The 18210-nt window shown below is 37.1% G+C and overlaps 1 protein-coding gene across 1 annotated transcript in view; it reads left to right on the plus strand.

Moving 5' to 3' along the window:
- The first annotated feature begins 376 nt into the window (after positions 1-376).
- The window catches only part of cpne4b (copine IVb), a 32241-nt gene continuing 14407 nt past the window's right edge, over positions 377-18210 (plus strand). Inside the window, exons 1-8 of the mRNA XM_055219207.2 lie at positions 377-787; positions 4378-4562; positions 9542-9721; positions 10054-10125; positions 10204-10278; positions 10729-10812; positions 10897-10986; positions 16975-17073. Coding sequence (XP_055075182.1) covers positions 4392-4562; positions 9542-9721; positions 10054-10125; positions 10204-10278; positions 10729-10812; positions 10897-10986; positions 16975-17073 — 771 coding nt within the window. The 5' untranslated portion in view covers positions 377-787; positions 4378-4391. The remainder of the gene's footprint in view (positions 788-4377; positions 4563-9541; positions 9722-10053; positions 10126-10203; positions 10279-10728; positions 10813-10896; positions 10987-16974; positions 17074-18210) is intronic.

An 18210-nucleotide genomic window follows, 5' to 3' on the forward strand; every position in this document is an offset into this window, starting at 1 on the left:
AGTAAAATAAAAAGATTAACAATAAACTGAATATATTTTGAATTATGATTAAAGAAAATAATATAAAAAGTTTTAATATTTGTGCCAGATAAAGAAAGACGTCAATGACTGAATGTTGTTAACAGTGCCACCTGCAGGCCAGAACAGATACGACGCGCTAAACATGATATACCGCAAACAGACGAAATTTGTGTACAAGGAAAAAAAATTGAAGTAATAATAATAATAAAATCGATTACATTTGTGAACTAAAACGTTTTCAAACTTCAAAAGATCAGGGGCTTTTGACAAAACATAATTGAAGCCATCAAAGCCCCACTCATCGCAACGAGAAAGAGAATGAGGAGAAGATGAAAAAATAAAAGGTTTTACACTGTACACTCTACACATCTACATCAATATAATGTCAATCTTATCCCATACTAAACTCGTGTTTGTTTGATTGGCTCTCACATTAATTGTAAATTATATTACTAACCGCCAGAGGGCAGACGTACACTACGATGTGCTAGTACACTGCACTTACTCGCCAGCATTATCAGGGGGATTAAACAGTCAAGTTAACTGAAGTGCGCTCGCCTGTCCTGCTCTTATGCTGAGAGAGGAGACTGAGGGTCGGACCTTTACGCTGAACCCGATGGAGCTGTTTTTATCACCCTAGAGATCCGGGTCATGGCATCGGTCTCATTGGATGGAGAATGAGTTCAATGCGCAAACTGCACTCATCACGATCTCAACACTGAAGAACTTTTCTGGGTTAGGATTTGTTCTCATATTGAAGCAGTGGGTAAGTTATGTGCCTTTAATAGAAAAAATTAAAGCTCAAACAATAATTCATATTGTTATAATGATTTTTTTTTTAGTTCAGATGTGAACTAGGTGACATTTTTACGCATTTAACGAACTTATGGAATGGATACGTGGTTATTAATTATGCACATAAATTCTTGACATTTTATTTCTATATAACAAATATTACTCTGTCGATAATGTTTGGGCAGTAAGTGTAGTTAGGACACAATAGATTTACTATTAAGGTTTGCACCTGCACGCGCCGTTGGCAGGTTCTACCATAAATCTTCTTTCTACGGAGCTTCTGATTATTTATTCATTTGTTTTAACAGATTGAGAGCTATCACATGTAGGCTATAAACAAATTGGCATGGTTGTCAAAACCATTGTTATTTTTTTATTTTAACTGTAGTAAAACCATGGTTAATTTTCGTAAGGGAAGGCACACATGTGTCCTTTATTCGTTGTTAGGTTATCTGGAAAACTTGATTCCCAGCTAACAGTGTTTGGTTCCCAGAACGTTCTAACGTTAGCGCTTGGTTCCCAATATGTTCCCAGAACAAGTATAGTCCAATGCTCCCTGCTGGTTATCCAGGAAAGTTTTTAACATAAACAGAACGTTCCATCTAGGTTTGGGGAACGTTCCCTATACCTTTGAGCGAACGTTACGGGAACGTTCTGTGTTTGCTTAGTTAGTAGCGAATCGCAATCATTCAGAGGTCCATTATTCCCCTCACAATAACTGACAACACAAAACTCATCCAGGTAATATGTGTAGCCATACTCCGCTTTCCCAGGTTTAAATTTGCTAGAAATAAGCTTTTAAAATATTTCAAATCAATATTACATGTCTAATTTGCCTAACCTGGCAAATAGCCGAGAAATAAGCGGGATATAGGCATATCCAGTCGACTTTTTGCAAAATACCACGTCAGGTTGTTACAAAATCCTCTCCTGGATTATTTTGTCATAACAACCCTGCTGGAAAAAAAAACAATAAAACCATTACAGAAAATTCTAATGGTTTCTATTAAAATACCAATAGGAACCATTAACTTTTACCATTAAAACCACTACACTGTAGTGTGTTTTGGGCCATATTCCATTAGAACCAATACATATTCCATTAGAACCAATGCATACCATTGGAGACCGACAAAAACCAATACACTGTAGTGTGTTTTGGGCCATATTCCCTTAGAACCAATACAATTCCCAATAAAACTAATAAAACCATTTTAATGGTATTTTTTGTAATGGTTTTATTGGGGTTTTTTTCAGCATAAAGGTTGTTATAAAATCCTTTCCTGGATTATTTTGCCATAACAACTGGTTAGGTGTATGCTACTATCCCTGGCATATATGCGGGATGCTTTACCTTTTCCAGATTTATTTCAATAGATGCAAAGGCAATACGCGGGAGTGCGCGTGCCAGGCACGAACACCTGCACAGTTCTATTCACGCGCAGCCACATCAATTAATCTCCGCAAGCGAACGAGAGGGGCCAGGTGCATTAAAAATAGGCCTACGCATCAAAGTGCGATTGCTTACTGTAAAAACTGCCAGGGGTTTGCCAGTAGGAGTAAAAGCCACGTAGACTTTGTAGGGTTAAGAGGCTGTGAAGTGTTTCACTGGACCGTAACGGCACGTCGCCCTCTTTTATCTAAAAATAACAATAATGATAATAAAAATGTGGCACTCAAAAGAAGCACTGGCCATGAATAATTTAATAACAGAGAGGGAGGGAGAGAGAGAGAGAAAGAGAGAGAGACATTATCTGTTGTATGGTGTTGCAGGCAGAATATTCGGGTCAGGGATGCTCTCCCACCGGGACTGCGCTGAGCTCTCACGACACAGTACAGGAGTGAAAGGCAATTTCATTATAAGACAACGTTATCAGTGTCTCTGACTTAACAAGTCACCCGTTTCCTTTTTTAATCAACACACGTGAACTTAAAACTTGTCCATTCAAAAGCATAGCATAATGAATTCAATTATTATAAGGACTGCCTTTCTCCAGAGACTACACTGTAAAAAAAATTCTCGGCTATAAAATGAATTAAATGGTTTTAATTTATTTTTTAGGGTTAGATTTTTTCCTTTCTGTCACCACAATTCATTTTAATGACCAGATTAGGTAAAACAGCTAATTTATGGTCAATTATCCATTCCTTCTTTACTTTGGATGAAAGGAATAGTTATCTGTAAGGGATAGTTCGACCAAATCTGAAAATTCTCCCATGTACATACAGTGAGGAAAATAAGTATTTGAACACCCTGATATTTTGCAAGTTTTCCCACTTAGAAATTATGGAGGGGTCTGAAATTGTCATCGTAGGTGCATGTTGGAGCAATCATTACAAAATGGAAGAAGCTAAACATGACTGTCAATCTTTCTCGGACTGGGGCTCCATGCAAGATCTCACCTTGTGGGGTCTCAAGTTTACTAAGAAAGGTGAGAAATCAGCCCAGAACTACACGGCAGGAACTGGTCAATGACCTGAAAAGAGCTGGGACCACCTTTTCCAAGGTTACTGTTGGTAATACACTAAGACGTCCTGGTTTGAAATCATGCATGGCACGGAAGGTTCCCCTGCTTAAACCAGCACATGTCCAGGCCCGTCTTAAGTTTGCAAATGGCCATTTGGATGATCCAGAGGAGTCATGGAAGAAAGTCATGTGGTCAGATGAGATCAAAATAGAACTTTTTGATCATAATTCCACTAAACGTGTTTGGAGGAAGAAGAATGAAGAGTACCATCCCAAGAACACCATCCCTACTGTGAAGCAGGGGGTAGTAGCACCATGCTTTGGGGGTGTTTTTCTCCACATGGGACAGGGCGACTGTATTAAGGAGAGGATGACAGGGGCCATGTATTGCGAGATTTTGGGGAACAACCTCCTTCCCTCAGTTAGAGCGTTGAAGATTGGTCGAGGCTGGGTCTTCTAACATGACAATGACCCGAAGCACACAGCCAGGATAACCAAGGAGTGGCTCTGTAAGAAGCATATCAAGGTTCTGGCATGACCTAGCCAGTCTCCAGACCTAAACCCAATAGAGAATCTTTGGAGGGCACTCAAACTCCGTGTTTCTCAGCGACAGGCCAGAAATCTGACTGATCTAGAGAAGATCTGTGTGGAGGAGTGGGCCAAAATCCCTCCTGCAGTGTGTGCAAACCAGGTGTTCAAGTACTTATTTTCCTCACTGTAACTTCATTTTATATTAAAGTGCAGTCATGTTATCTTATATGGACTACATAGAGATAATGTATTGTTATACTTCAGAAGACATGTTAACCCGAGTAATTTAGATTATTTTAATGATGGATATGTGTGCTTTTTGGAGCTCCACTACTGTATGTTGAGAAGATAACATGATTGCATTTTAATATAAAAATTTTCATATTCCTTTGGACTGGCATGAAGCCGAGTATTTTGGGTGATTTTTCATAATCGGGTGAATTATTCCTTTATGTTTATTTATGTGACAGAACTGTACACAAAATAATTATACAACAATTCCATACATTTATGAAAAATTGTCACAAAGCACTAACGTTTTAAAACATGCTTTTCCATCACAGCTTGAACAACCACAATGAGTAACATCTACGAGTCAGCTGCCACCACATTGGGCCTCTTCAACAGCCCATGTCTAACAAAAGTGGAGCTGCGCGTGGCCTGTAAAGGAATATCTGACAGGGATGCTCTGTCCAAGCCTGATCCATGCGTAGTCCTCAAGATGCAGTCCCATGGACAATGGTTTGAGGTATGTATTACTTCAACAGTATATTGTGTGCTTGTTTATATTCTCTAAGGCAGACAGAATAATATTTTCTTCAACCTGATCGCACAGGAATTGGTTAATTCGTACACATTTGTACGATTTTTAGAAAAAAAAAACAATAGTAATACTTTGCCCCTAAACGCGCTCATAATCTCAACATCATAGGGGATAAAGCAAATCATATAAATTGTGCAAAGTTGGTCGTACATATTTATACGAATTGTACAAAATTGTAAAATTTACAAATTGCCATAAGAATGTGTTGTATTTTTTACAACACATTATAGAGCTGTATAGAGCTGAATTACAGATGTAATTCTTAAACATTTTAGACTAAGTTACACATTATCGCATTTAATCAAATCAGACCATCCAAGTTCCACCAAGGAACTACAGTTACTATTTAGATATATATGTAAGAATTGCTATACAAAAGATATTTAAAGGGACACTCCACTTTTTATGAAAATATGTTAATTTTCAAAGCTCCCCTATAGTTAAATATTTGATTTTTACTGTTTTGGAATCCATTCAGTTGATCTCCAGGTCTGGCGGTGCCACTTTTAGCATAGCTTAGCATATTACATTGAATCTGATTAGACAATAAGCATCACGCTAAAAAATAACCAAAGAGTTTCAATATTTTTCCTATTTAAAAGTTGTGATTTTCTAAGCAGATATAGGAACTATACTATCATTCTGGTGTAATAATCAAGGACCTTGCTGCTGTAACATGACTGCAGCAGGTGTAGTGATATTGCTTGAAAATAGTCCCCTTGGTTACTTTCAATTGCAGGGAACTATTTACATGCCATGTGTAATATCATTGCGCCTGCTGCAGTCATGTTACGGCAGCAAAGTCCTTAATTATTATTCCTGAATGAGAGTATAGTTCCTAGCCATATCTGCCTAGAAAATCGCAACTTTTTATTTTCCGTTGTACACGATGTAACTACAGACGAGTCAAGTTTTACAGTTTTTTTCGATTGCTAAACGCCAGTGGGCACAACTGAAGTCACATGTGCAAAACTCTAACTACAGTCTGCACAGCAGCAGTTCATGTGGACCAAACTCTAGTTCATTTTTCATTGCTTGAACACAGTTTTCAAAAGTCTACACACTTATCCCATGACTTTAAACACAACCTGCACAACACTGTGGATTTACAGCACTTTGTTCAAATGCTAACACACTGCTGTCAAAACTGTGAACCACACATTCAAAACAGAATTGATTTCAGACTTGTGCCTTTCAAACACTGCTGATTGCAATTTCATATAAATATAAATTTCAATTTCATATATATATTTCATATATATAAAATATTATCTTTCATATAAATATGATGTATACATATGTAGAGCTAAAAAAAAACTAATTTTGGAAATGGAACAAGGAAGACGGGTTTGTGGAGGGAGAAGGGTGGCATGTAGTGGCCTGATGCTAGAGAGAGGGACGATTAGCTACTCAATTATAAAAAAAAAATGTTTCATATATGAATTACAGTATGTACTTTTAGTTTCTACCTTTTTTTTCATTACTGTAATTCCATAAATTACTCCAGACTATTGAAGCAAACTGCTAATTTTCATTTACCTTAAAGAATTGTTCTGTTCTAAAAATTTCAATAAATCATGTGATAAATCAATCAATAAATAAATAATTATTTGAAGAAAACATTACTTTGTATGAAGTCACTGAAATTGTTCAATCTGTAAAGATAAAAAGTTAGTATTTTGTGTATTGGTGTTTGATGTTAGTGTTTTTCCTCTCAGTGTGTTGTGAGTGACAGTGTGTGTTATCTCATTGAGGGTTGTGTTTAGTGTTTGGCTGCACTGAGCTGTTTTGAGTCATGTGTTTAGAGTTGTGTTGCTTGAAGTGAGTTTTGCAGGTGATATGTACAGTTTAGCTCACGTGACTTTTGGTATTGCAGACTGCAGCTAGAGTTCCGCACACGAAGCTCCAGCCGCGCCCACCGTCGTCCAGCAATCGAAAAAAACTGTAAATAGGAAAAACATCAAAACTCTTTGGTTATTTTTTAGCACGATGCTAATGGTTTAATCAAATTCAATGGATTATGCTAAGCTATGCTAAAAGTGGTACTGCCAAACCTGGAGAATTTGGAATCCTGAATGGATTCCAAAACTGTAAAAATGAAATGTTTAACTCTAAGGGAGCTGGAAAATCAGCATATTTTCAAAATCAGCAGTGTCCCTTTAAAATAAAATAAAAAATCATAGGTATTGATATGAATGGGGAAAATCACAACGGTCAATGTAGCCGTTCCGTTCTAGTCCCGCCTCACATTAAAGAGAGCCGTATATGTATGTATGCAGTATATGAAAGGTCTTGCTGTGGCGTTGCAAACATGGCTTGCAAAAATGGCGGCACAGAGATGCGACTTCCTTAAAATGACTTTGGCTTGACTGGTTTTTATACTACTTTGATAATTTGTAAGCAGATTGCCATAATGGCATTGTGTCATGTGGCACTCCACCCGAAGGCACTGTACCCCTGGTGGTTCCCTGTAAACTGTAAATATTTGCTGTACATTTTACAGTAAATCTTTACAATAAGCTATTGTTTTTTAACAAGTTACTGTATTACTGTATTTAGCTATGAATTATGAAAGCAATGGTAAATTGCTGTAAATTTTACATTTTCTATTTTTGAAAACCACTGGCACAGTGATATAAGCCTGTGTGTGTTCTGAATAATTTTTCCACTAGTTTTGTATGGGTCATTTTATTCATCTCCACAAATCACACTCTCCATCATTCTTTACAAATTTAGCATGTATTTCAGCAAATCTGTGGAGCTATTGTCAAGCTTTTGTGAGTAAATAATTTACCAATTTACCACGCACACACCCTGTCATACACTGAATCTGTTTTGAATTATAGGCTATGGCGAGTAAGGGAACTGACTCTTTTGTGTGTGTGTGTGTGTGTGTGTGTGTGTGTGTGTGTGTGTGTGTGTGTGTGTGTGTGTGTGTGTGTGTGTGTGTGTGTGTGCGTGTGCGTGTGTGTGTGTGTGTGTGTGTGTGTGTGTGTGTGTGTGTGTGTGTGTGTGCGCGTGTGTGTATGGCTGTTTAGGGTTGATTAGGGTTCCGAGGTTGTGCCGTGTGCTATGCACTTTGTGCTGTGATGTGAAAGTAATATAAAACAGCTCCTTTCGACCAAAACGGCTGTCCTGCTGTCTTGTGCTAGACTAATAAAACCAAAGACTATAGAAGCTTTACTCAAGTATGTAGCTGAAGTAACACAGGGGTTTCAAATGGCCTGTTAGTTTGTGGTAGCTGTCTGTAAAAAGCTTTCAGTTTGAGCTCAAAACAGCTGTCTCTGACATGTTTGGTTTTGTTCGACACAGTTAAGGATTTAATACATAATTAATAAGACTGTGCCATATGAACCACAACTGCATTAAGCACTTAATCTAAAAACTGTGTTTGTGATGTGCTTAAAGTGCACCTATTTCATTGCTAAAAACTATGCTATTTTGTGTATTTGGTATAATACATATTGTTTGCATGGTTTATGGTTTAAAAAACATTATTTTCCACATACCGTACATTTTTGTAGCTCCAGATTTCACTTTCTTCCTGAAACGCACTGATTTTGTTCAAAAAAACTTGTCGATTTAAAAAGCGCTGTGTCCTCGATTGGCCAGCTAATCTGTACGTTGTGATTGTCCTGAACAACTCTGACGTCAGCCGGAAATGTGACGCTGCTTACCATGTTTGAAAGATTCGCTCACAAAGCAATGCTAACAGGAGTTAACTTACAGGCTATGAGTCAAAGCGGGAGGAATTATGATAATGTCAATCTTGTCTACATCACCAATCCTAGGAAGTAAACTGTTGCCTACAATCCATGTGTTTGTTGTAGTCCAAGAAAAGAGATTTACGTTGGAAATGATAACTCACGTCATCGTTACTTTGGGGTTTGTACCTTTTGCATAACGTTAACATGTACTAATACACACTTACATGGAAATGTAAAAACGTGAATCGGACCATAGGTGCCCTTTAAAACTACAAATGTAAATTGCAGTCAAAGCCGGTGAACATCACAGTTTAGGAAATGTCCTGAATATATTTCACACTAAAATCGCAAAATAAAAGTCTTTTAGGACCACAAGTCCAGCATTGTACTTAAAGGGGACATATCATAAAAATTTGACTTTTTCCATGTTTAAGTGCTATAATTGCTTCCCAGTGTTTTTATCAACATAAAAAAGGTGTAAAAGATCAACCCAGTAACTTAGTTTTTGTAAACCATTCTCTGCAAGCATGTGAAAAAATAGGTAATTGAAATTTGGCTCCCCTTGTGATGTCAGAAGGGGATAATACCGCCCCTTAATCTGCACTATCCAACCACGACCCTGCAATTTAGTGCAGAGATCAGCTGTTTTGCTCACACCTACAAAGCAATTTTAATTTATAATGCTATAATAAATTATCTATATGGTATTTTGAGCTAGAACTTTATTTTGGAAAAATAATGTCAAAATACAAAAATTGTGATGTACAATATGGTTCATTTTATTCATACCAAATTTAATTTCTTCTTTGATTTTGAGATATAAATATGACCAAGATATTTTTCCAACAACCTTTTGAAATTCACTTTGTGTTATTTTTGGAGGTTTGCTACTGCCACTAATAACCTGACACTTACAGCAAATGCAATTTGCACTTCAAGTGCTCAATCTCATCTCTCTTTAGTTGAGTTAGCTGTTTCCCTGTAAGGACCATTGAAATTGATTTGGAATGTGAACTGAATCAATTCACTGTATGAACTGGATTGAAGAAATTCCTTTCCATCATTCAAACAATCAGCTTGTAAATCGGATAGGACTGTATTGAGAGGTGTAATTTCATAAAGAGCTTCTCACCCAAATCCGGTGAATCATGAGTTTGTGGTCAAAATTGACATTTGCCATCTCTGGATCGGTTGCAGGTGGACCGTACGGAAGTGATTCGCAGCAGCATCGTTCCGGTTTTCTCCAAGGTCTTCACTGTGGATTACTACTTCGAGGAAGTGCAGCGGCTCCGCTTTGAGCTGCATGACATCAGCAGCAACCATAATGGACTCAAAGATGCAGACTTCCTGGGTGCCATGGAGTGCACGCTCGGACAGGTGATTGCACGGAAAAGTGCAGAGTGCACACTTAACGGAAGATGAAAGCGTACATGTGGAATGAGAGCGTGAGAGCGTGGATGGCTATATAAGAAGGTTTGTGGGTATTCAGACGGCTACCAAAGTGCTCAAAAGAGCAGGAGGGTGCCGTGTGGGTAAAAGCACGGAAAACTCTTTTCATCTAGCCTGTAATAAAACACGACTAAAGGAAAATTATCGAACTTGAGAGTTCGTGTGCATGAGTTAGAACAAGATGTTGAGAACAGATTTGTAGGACCTATTTAGTTTCACACTGTTTCGCTGCACCTTATGTTCTCCTTTTTCCTTCACAGATTGTATCACAGAGAAAACTCTCTAAAGCTTTACTGAAGCAAGGAAACACGGCTGGAAAATCATCTATTACAGTAAGATCGCACTTTCCATTGAATTCACACTGAAAATGTACTCTTTTCCACATAACGTGAGCGATGAACTCTTTTCAGGTCACAGCAGAAGAGTTGTCTGGGAATGATGACTACGTGGAGTTAGCGTTCAGTGCCAGGAAACTGGATGACAAGGTCTGACATCTCAGTAATTGCTTAGCAGGCACCTTTCAACATTATTGTTTTGGGGAAAACATCTGATAACACTAGGAACACACAAATAAACTTATCTCTTGTTTTTCGACAGCTGTTGAACATGATCTTCGTACTGTCCATTGCTTTTTTTATGATTCTGGCTTTTCCTGAATCTAAAAGCTAATATAACAAAAATCTAAATGCACCAGATGGATCATGTACTGCTTTAGATGCAGCAAAATACTGTATGCTTATCTTTTAATGAACAATGAGTCTCGATACAAAGAGGATTGCTTAAATAAACAATATTAAAATGATGCTTTAGTTGGAGTCCTGAAAATGGGAGGAAGTCGGGACATATTCACTATGCAGATGTGCCTGTATCTGATAAGAGAGCACACATTAATATATTTATGTATATGTTGTTTATTGTTTGTGTCTGATGTTTAGGACTTTTTTAGCAAGTCTGATCCATTTCTGGAAATCTTCAGAGTAAATGATGATGGCACAGCATCGCTGGTGCACAGAACAGAGGTGAGTTACCTACACGTATGAATCCATATAAAATTTACATAACAGACATGCATTAACTCATTCTAATATTCTTCTGTTGAACAGACCATAATGAACAATCTCAGTCCTGTCTGGAAATCATTTAAAGTTTCTTTAAACACACTCTGCAGTGGAGACCATGAGCGAGAGCTAAGGGTATGAAAGATTTTTTTCCCTTTGCATGTTCAGCTTTTCATGCTATGTGCTGGATCTTTGATTTTTTTTGTAAATCCTGTTTCACTTGAAAGCTACGTTCCAAATATTTTAGCAACAATTTGTGTGTGTGTGTATGTGTTTTTGTATCCCAGTGGGGATTTCAACCTGAATGCACAAATTATGGGGACCCAAATTGAGGTCCCCACAGGTAAACAAGCTTATTAATCGTACAGAATTGTTTTTTTTAAATGCATAAAGTTTTCTGTGAGGGTTTGGTTTAATGGTATGGTTAGAGGAAGAGGATAGATTACAGTTATATAAACCATTACTTTTATGGAAAGTCCCCACGGTGATAAAAAACAGACCAGTTTTATACGTGTGTGTGTGTGTTGCAGCCCATTGTTTTGTGGTACTTACATATCCACCTGTTTCTTGACATAAATGTGGGCGCCGCCATCTTTGAGCTTTGCTGTTTATGACTTCCGGTGAGCCACTAAAACTAATGGTAGTCTAATGCGAAGGACACAAGTGTGCCGTTTAGACTGGCTGTTTATTGTTTTATTATGAATTATTATTATGAAATCCAGGAAGGCCGACATAATTTGTGCAGTTAGGGGTTGCCATAATAGCTAATACAAACCATTTGTTTTAACCATAATCCATGCACAAGAACTGAATGTTTATGTGGCGCACATGCACTCATGATATGTATTTACAAATCCATCTAGTAAAACCTTTTATAGAAACTGCCAGTAAATAATAAATACACAAATTGTTAAAAAACAACTAATATTATGCTGATAAAAATATGCAGATTTAGACGATTTTTTTATTCTGCTAATATATATTATTACAAAAATGTGATTACAGTACAGAATACAACATAATCTGCTTAGTTAATGTTTATAATAGTTCGTAATGTGTTTCCGCATACTTTTGTTATGTTTTAAATAAAAAAGCAAATACTTTAAAAAGCAAGCAAATTATTTCATAAGCTCACGTCTCCACCTAACGTTAGTGCGTAAGAAGCGATGTAATAATATTTTCATAAAACGATAATACTCAATACATGAAGTTGTTTAATATGTTTATTATGGTTTGTTTAAATAACTTACAATGTGTTGAATGAGAAAGATACTGCTGACTGTGTCGGACCGCATGAAGCTCGACATGTCGCCATAAACAAGTCCATTAAAAATTGCTGTTTAAAAAAAAACTCACACCAGAGGGACAGTTGTGACATTTTAAACCAGCCACTGAAAAGTTAAAAACACAAAGTCTTGGTAAATTCCATGTACAAACACTCGACTGACTTCCCCACTGTAAAGATACTGGTAAGTCTCTGTGCTTTTATATTTGCTCATTGAAGACCGTCACCTCCGATCAACAACACGAAATTATTGAATATATCTTCATATATCAAGCCACTTCTTAATTTCATCCTCACACTGGTTCATACATGACAGGTGTAGTAAATATTAACTGTTTAAATCATGATTCATGCGTGCTCCCGCTACACTGTTTTCTACCGGCTGGCTATTGAACCGGAAGTCTCGGACCGGAAAGGAAATACGTCACATCACTTACTTCCGCGTTCGAGAAAAAGGTGGATTACAGTATGCTACAGTATTTAAATCATATACAGTAACTGGCATTGCATAATTACCTATTAATTTAATAAATCAATAATCTAAGCATTGACATACTACTAAGATGAAGATTAGCCATGCTTTTGAGATCTTTATGAGACAATTGATTATAAAGTATCATTGAAAAGCACTACTGTGGCAATATCCAAACACTTCTTTAATGTCAGTATGGCATTTTTACTCTTTTTCTGGTCTCAGCATGACCATTTGGTAACATCAGATGAGAATCAGCTTGGCAGATTTATTTAATGCTAGTCGTTTTCATTCTGTCTCCCCATTGTAGCTGGCATCTCTCAAAGTGAGCTAATTACTGAGTGTGTAAATGGAGCCTGGCTGTTCAGAGGGACCTGACAGTTAGCTAAGAGGACCAGACATGGTGGAACCGAGGCCAGAAATTGATGTTATTGGCTTTTAGTAAATACCGGCCCACATAGATCTGGTTCTGAACAGCCGAGAGTCACAGATGGTACTTCATAGGAAGAGTAGGGAACTCTTTCAGCTACCATACATACAAGGCAGGATTTAGAAAGAGAGATTAGACTAAAATATCTTTGTTGACATTTGAAGGTGTCTATTGGAGTCTGAATAACTAGCAGTTGAATTCACTGATGTATTGTGACGTAAAATCTTGTTTTTCTCAAGTTCTTGGGTGTTAATTAAAGTTGTTGACATGAAATACTTTTGGGAAGTTGACGTGACCTGTGGTACAGCATGTTATGTGGCATCTAAAATGACTGCATATAAAAATAAAGGTGCTGTAAAGGGTTATTCACAGCGATTGATTCTGTAAAGAACCGCCACCTGCTGTCTATGTAAGCAATAAGGTGTGAGAGGCTGTGCTGCATCGTGAATAAGTAACGGCCGAAGGGCGTTGTTAGGCACGACGCGAAGCTGAGTGCCTGCAACCCCTTCAGCCGTTACTAATTCACGATACAGCACTTGCCTCGAGTACCTTATTGCTTTTATAAAACGGTTACAACACAATATTAAAGTAAAAAAAAATATTAGTGCAACTTTCATGAAGTTAAATCAATAAAAGCATTCCTTCCGCTTGAAAAAATAGTCCCTGACTGCGAACAACAACATGAAAGCTCAAATAAAAACAACAAACTGTTCTCAGACTTTGTCTCATTATATGTTTATGTCTTGCTAAGGGTGTTATTAAATAGAACCGTTGGGTGAAGCGGTCATAGCAGTGTTTTATCGAGAATAAAGCACACCTATTGACCAATCAGAATCAAGGATTGGAACTAACCGTTTTATAAGTGCATTTATAACTCTCATCTTTTGTTTCACATAATTTTACAATCTACCATTTGACACTTGTTTACAATTTTTTCCTCACTGTAGCCGTAACCTTTAACATTTTATGAATGTTAAAGGTTCTTTATGGAACTATACAGCCAAAAAAGATATTTCTATGGTATTGGCATCAAAAGGCTTTATTTTTAAGGGTATAGATCAGTGCCGGTCGGTGACTTCTCTTCCGAGAGGAGGGATTAAAACATATATGTATGGAGTATGATGTGTGTAGCTTGCATGTCAAAATATGTGTTCGGTGCATCATGTGAACTTATGTGCATCATGCATTATGTCAAAAATGCCTGCTGCACACGCGTCAAAAGAGTTTTTGATAAAAGAGACGCTCACGTTCACAAAATACATGCAAGACACTCCCTTAAAACTAAACATTAATCGAGCGTCTCTTTTATCATAAACCCCTTTGAAGCGTCTGCAGCAGGGATGTATTTTGACATAACGCATGATGCACATAGGTGACGCACCAAACTGATGTTTTGACATGACGAGCCACACACATGACGGGCTAAATACATGTTTTGAAAAGCTTTGCATCATGAACCCTAGAAATAGAAGTCACCGGCCGCCACTGGTGTAGATACAAAGAATAAGTAAGGAATAATTGACGACGGGCCAGTGAATTATTAGAAAATATTGCACACCCAAGGTGGTAATGCATCGGAAGTGTGCATTATTTTCAAATAATTCAATGTACCAGAGTCAATTATTCCGCTTATACCACTCTTACCACAGACATTGCTCTGGTGGTTATTTTACGACATTTGACAAGTCAGGTGTGCGTTTATCGAAAAATATTGCATACTCGTGGAACATTTCTCAAGCATTCAACAGCATCGTGGTATAACAAAGAATATCAACTGGGAGGTTTTGTTCCTGATTCACAAGCCTGCCGTTATAGCCAACTTTCAAATCTATTAATATTTCAGCTATTTCAAGGATGTTTATGTGTGTTTAGTCCATTGAAAGCCCAGTTTGTGTGTACGTTAGCTTATTTACTCCATTCACAAAGCTCTCACGATTGCAGGACTCTTTCTCTCTCTGTCACACTCACACAAACATATTTCAGCATTGCAGATGTAAGATACTCATTGCAATTCAGAAGTAGATTAAAGTGCTGTATTGTAATAATCTCATTCTTACATTTACATTTAATAACATTTAATCTGTATTATACTATACTGAGAACTCTGCACAAAGCTATTTCGAATTAAAGCAATTTGAAATGCTTTGTATGCATTCGAGAAAATAAAATATAGCAAGCGTAAAATAAAAAACGAGAAAGCAAAATTAGGAGGTAATATCTTGATGTATTTAGTTTAATGAGCTGAGTTCTTCAATCAGCACCACGTTGGCATTTTATCTTTGCTGCACTCAGCTTTTACTTGAAAATAACCTCCACTTACCGCAAATTAACTAAATCTGTAGTGCTTGGGAAGATGCCATATTGAATTAAACTTGTGGCAGTTATGTTAAGTGACTGAATCTGCAAGGAAATTTTGTATTGTTAATTGGTCCATACCTGTATAGTTTATATAAGTGAAGCTTTGTTGAGCATTCAAGGGCATTTATTGTCAGACAGATGGGAAAAGGTTATTTTGGGTGTTGTGTCCCTGAATAAACATGAACTGTGTTGTTTAATATTCATGATTTTGTTACACTGAGCAGAGGGGACAGCAACATCTCTGCAATGAAACACATAGTGAATTCAGATTTATGGGATTTTGAGTAAGAACAACTACAGTTGAATGAGTGAGATATATCAATACATACAATCTGACTGAGACTCAAAATCTGAAAATCTTTATTTTCAGACCTAGAATGCTCTCTCATTTAGATAAAAGTGTCTGCTACATAAATAAATGGAAATGAAATATTTTTCTTAATAACGTTTCTGCACTTTTACGTCATTTATTAAAGCAATTTGCAATATTAACCAGCTTCCTTGCTTTACAATGACAGATTTAAGGCATGCAAGACGCTGTTTTAATCAATCTTAAATCATGCTGTAATAACACATCAGCTCTTAAACAATCTCCATGTCCATTCCAGTCTAAAAACATTGTTTTGAAGATAAATTCTGAAGTGCACTTTTTTAAACTATTCATACTATTATGCTGATAATCTGCACTTACTAGTTATTACTATATGAATTACCGTAATATTCATATTTGAACCCTGATGTTTGCACAATCCAATTTTAAATTTATGCTATAAAGTTCGTTTAGAAGAACAGAATAAAGTTACACACCGTTTATTTGTTATTTTCATGCATTGAAAGTTTAATTTATTAATCATTCATTCTGCATAGTGTAATGTTTTTGTAATTTTTCCTATGCAAATGTTTAACAACTCAAATGTATGTTTGCAAGAGCATCTGGGAATGTTTCCAAACTGTGCAAAGAGAAGGTGTGCGTTTGAGATGAGTTATTGCTGGTTCCTCTGAAAAGTCAACCACAGCATCTCTGTATAAATAATTAAAATTGTCTTCAAATTTTGATTACCACCCGCTTATGTGTCACATCAATGATTCATTAACAACAATGCTACAGTGTGCAGCCTTCCTGCACCCAACAAAAACACACTTACACACACACACACCCAGTGTACAGATGTGAGCGTTAAATCTTTAAACTAACAATATGACAAAGTTTTATAATAACAAGACAACGTGTGGCATTGTATGATATTTAGCTCACAACTAATAAAGATTGTGAGGTGTTTTTCATAAGTTCTTTAAGATTTAGTCTGCCAAGTTTACAAATCTTTCACTAGATAACATTTTTCAAAAGTAGAATATGACACGTTGATTTTGGTTGCACTGGTGTTGTTAATAACCTTAGCATTTGGCGTTTGGACACTGTTTACTCGATTTGCGTTTTCAACCCTCAATACAGTCTGTTATTTCTGATGTGATGCCATGTTGTGTGAATGCGCATGAAGAGTGTAAAGCTTTTTGCTAATATATTACCACTGACATTTTCATAATTGCCTGACATTTTCATTTTTCTGCTTGTTGTAGTGTACGGTATGGGACTGGGATTCTAATGGCAAACACGACTTCATAGGGGAATTTCAAACCACCTTCAAAGACATGAAGTCAGCAATGGATGGGAAGCTGGTAATGTAGAGTTGTGCACACACATCTACAAACACACTGTGCTTCTAAATATTTGATTCTTGCCTCACAGCAATCCAAAATACTTTGGTCAAAGTAAAAAAAATCAATTCTTTTTTTTTACTTTGCTCTTTGCCTAAACAAATGACTTGTCTTGTGTGCCTTTGTCTTGTTTTACAATAAGTTTACAATGAATATACCTGTGTGAGGTTACATTGCATTAACATTAGATTATGATGCACTAGATGATCAAGATACATAAACATAAAAGTGAAATATAGGAAATATCTAAATTAGTGAGCAATGGCAAAGATATTAGAACATTTACAATGCTATGAATACACTGAGCTGAGTAACAGAAAAAGCATGCATACTCAAAAAAAATGAAAAAATGGTCCAATGAGACATGTATGCATTGAGGATTTGTGGAAATTCACGTGTGCTGGTTTAAGCAGGGGAACCTTTCGTGCCATGCATGATTTCAAACCATGACGTCTTAGTGTATTACCAACAGTAACCTTGGAAATGGGGGTCCCAGCTCTTTTCAGGTCATTGACTAGCTCCTCCCGTGTAGTTCTGGGCTGATTTCTCACCTTTCTTAGGATCATTAAGACCCCACTAGGTGAGATCTTGCATGGAGCCCCAGTACGAGGGAGATTGACAGTCATGTTTAGCTGCTTCCATTTTCTAATGATTTATCCAACAGTGGACCTTTTTTCACCAAGCTGCTTGGCAATTTCCCCGTAGCCCTTTCCAGCCTTGTGGAGGTGTACAATTTTGTCTCTAGTGTCTTTGTCTCAGCTCTTTGGTCTTGGCCATGTTAGTAGCTGGATTCTTACTGATTGTATGGGGTGGACAGGTGTCTTTATGCAGCTAACAACCTCAAACAGGTGCATCTAATTTAGGATAACAATTGGAGTGGAGGTGGACATTTTAAAGGCAGACTAGGGCTATATCCACACGAAGCCGCTGCATTCCCTATCCGATCATTTTTTTTCCTTGCTCTAAAAAAATAATCCGTAAACACGAAACCACTGAAACCGACTGAAAGCGGTGTAGTATATATGCCGGACCAGTATGGGGCGCTGTAATTCTGCCACAGATATACACTATACACGGAGAAGACGACTTTGAGCATGC

The sequence above is a fragment of the Misgurnus anguillicaudatus genome, chromosome 20, assembly GCF_027580225.2.
Source record: "Misgurnus anguillicaudatus chromosome 20, ASM2758022v2, whole genome shotgun sequence".
Lineage (NCBI taxonomy): Eukaryota > Metazoa > Chordata > Actinopteri > Cypriniformes > Cobitidae > Misgurnus > Misgurnus anguillicaudatus.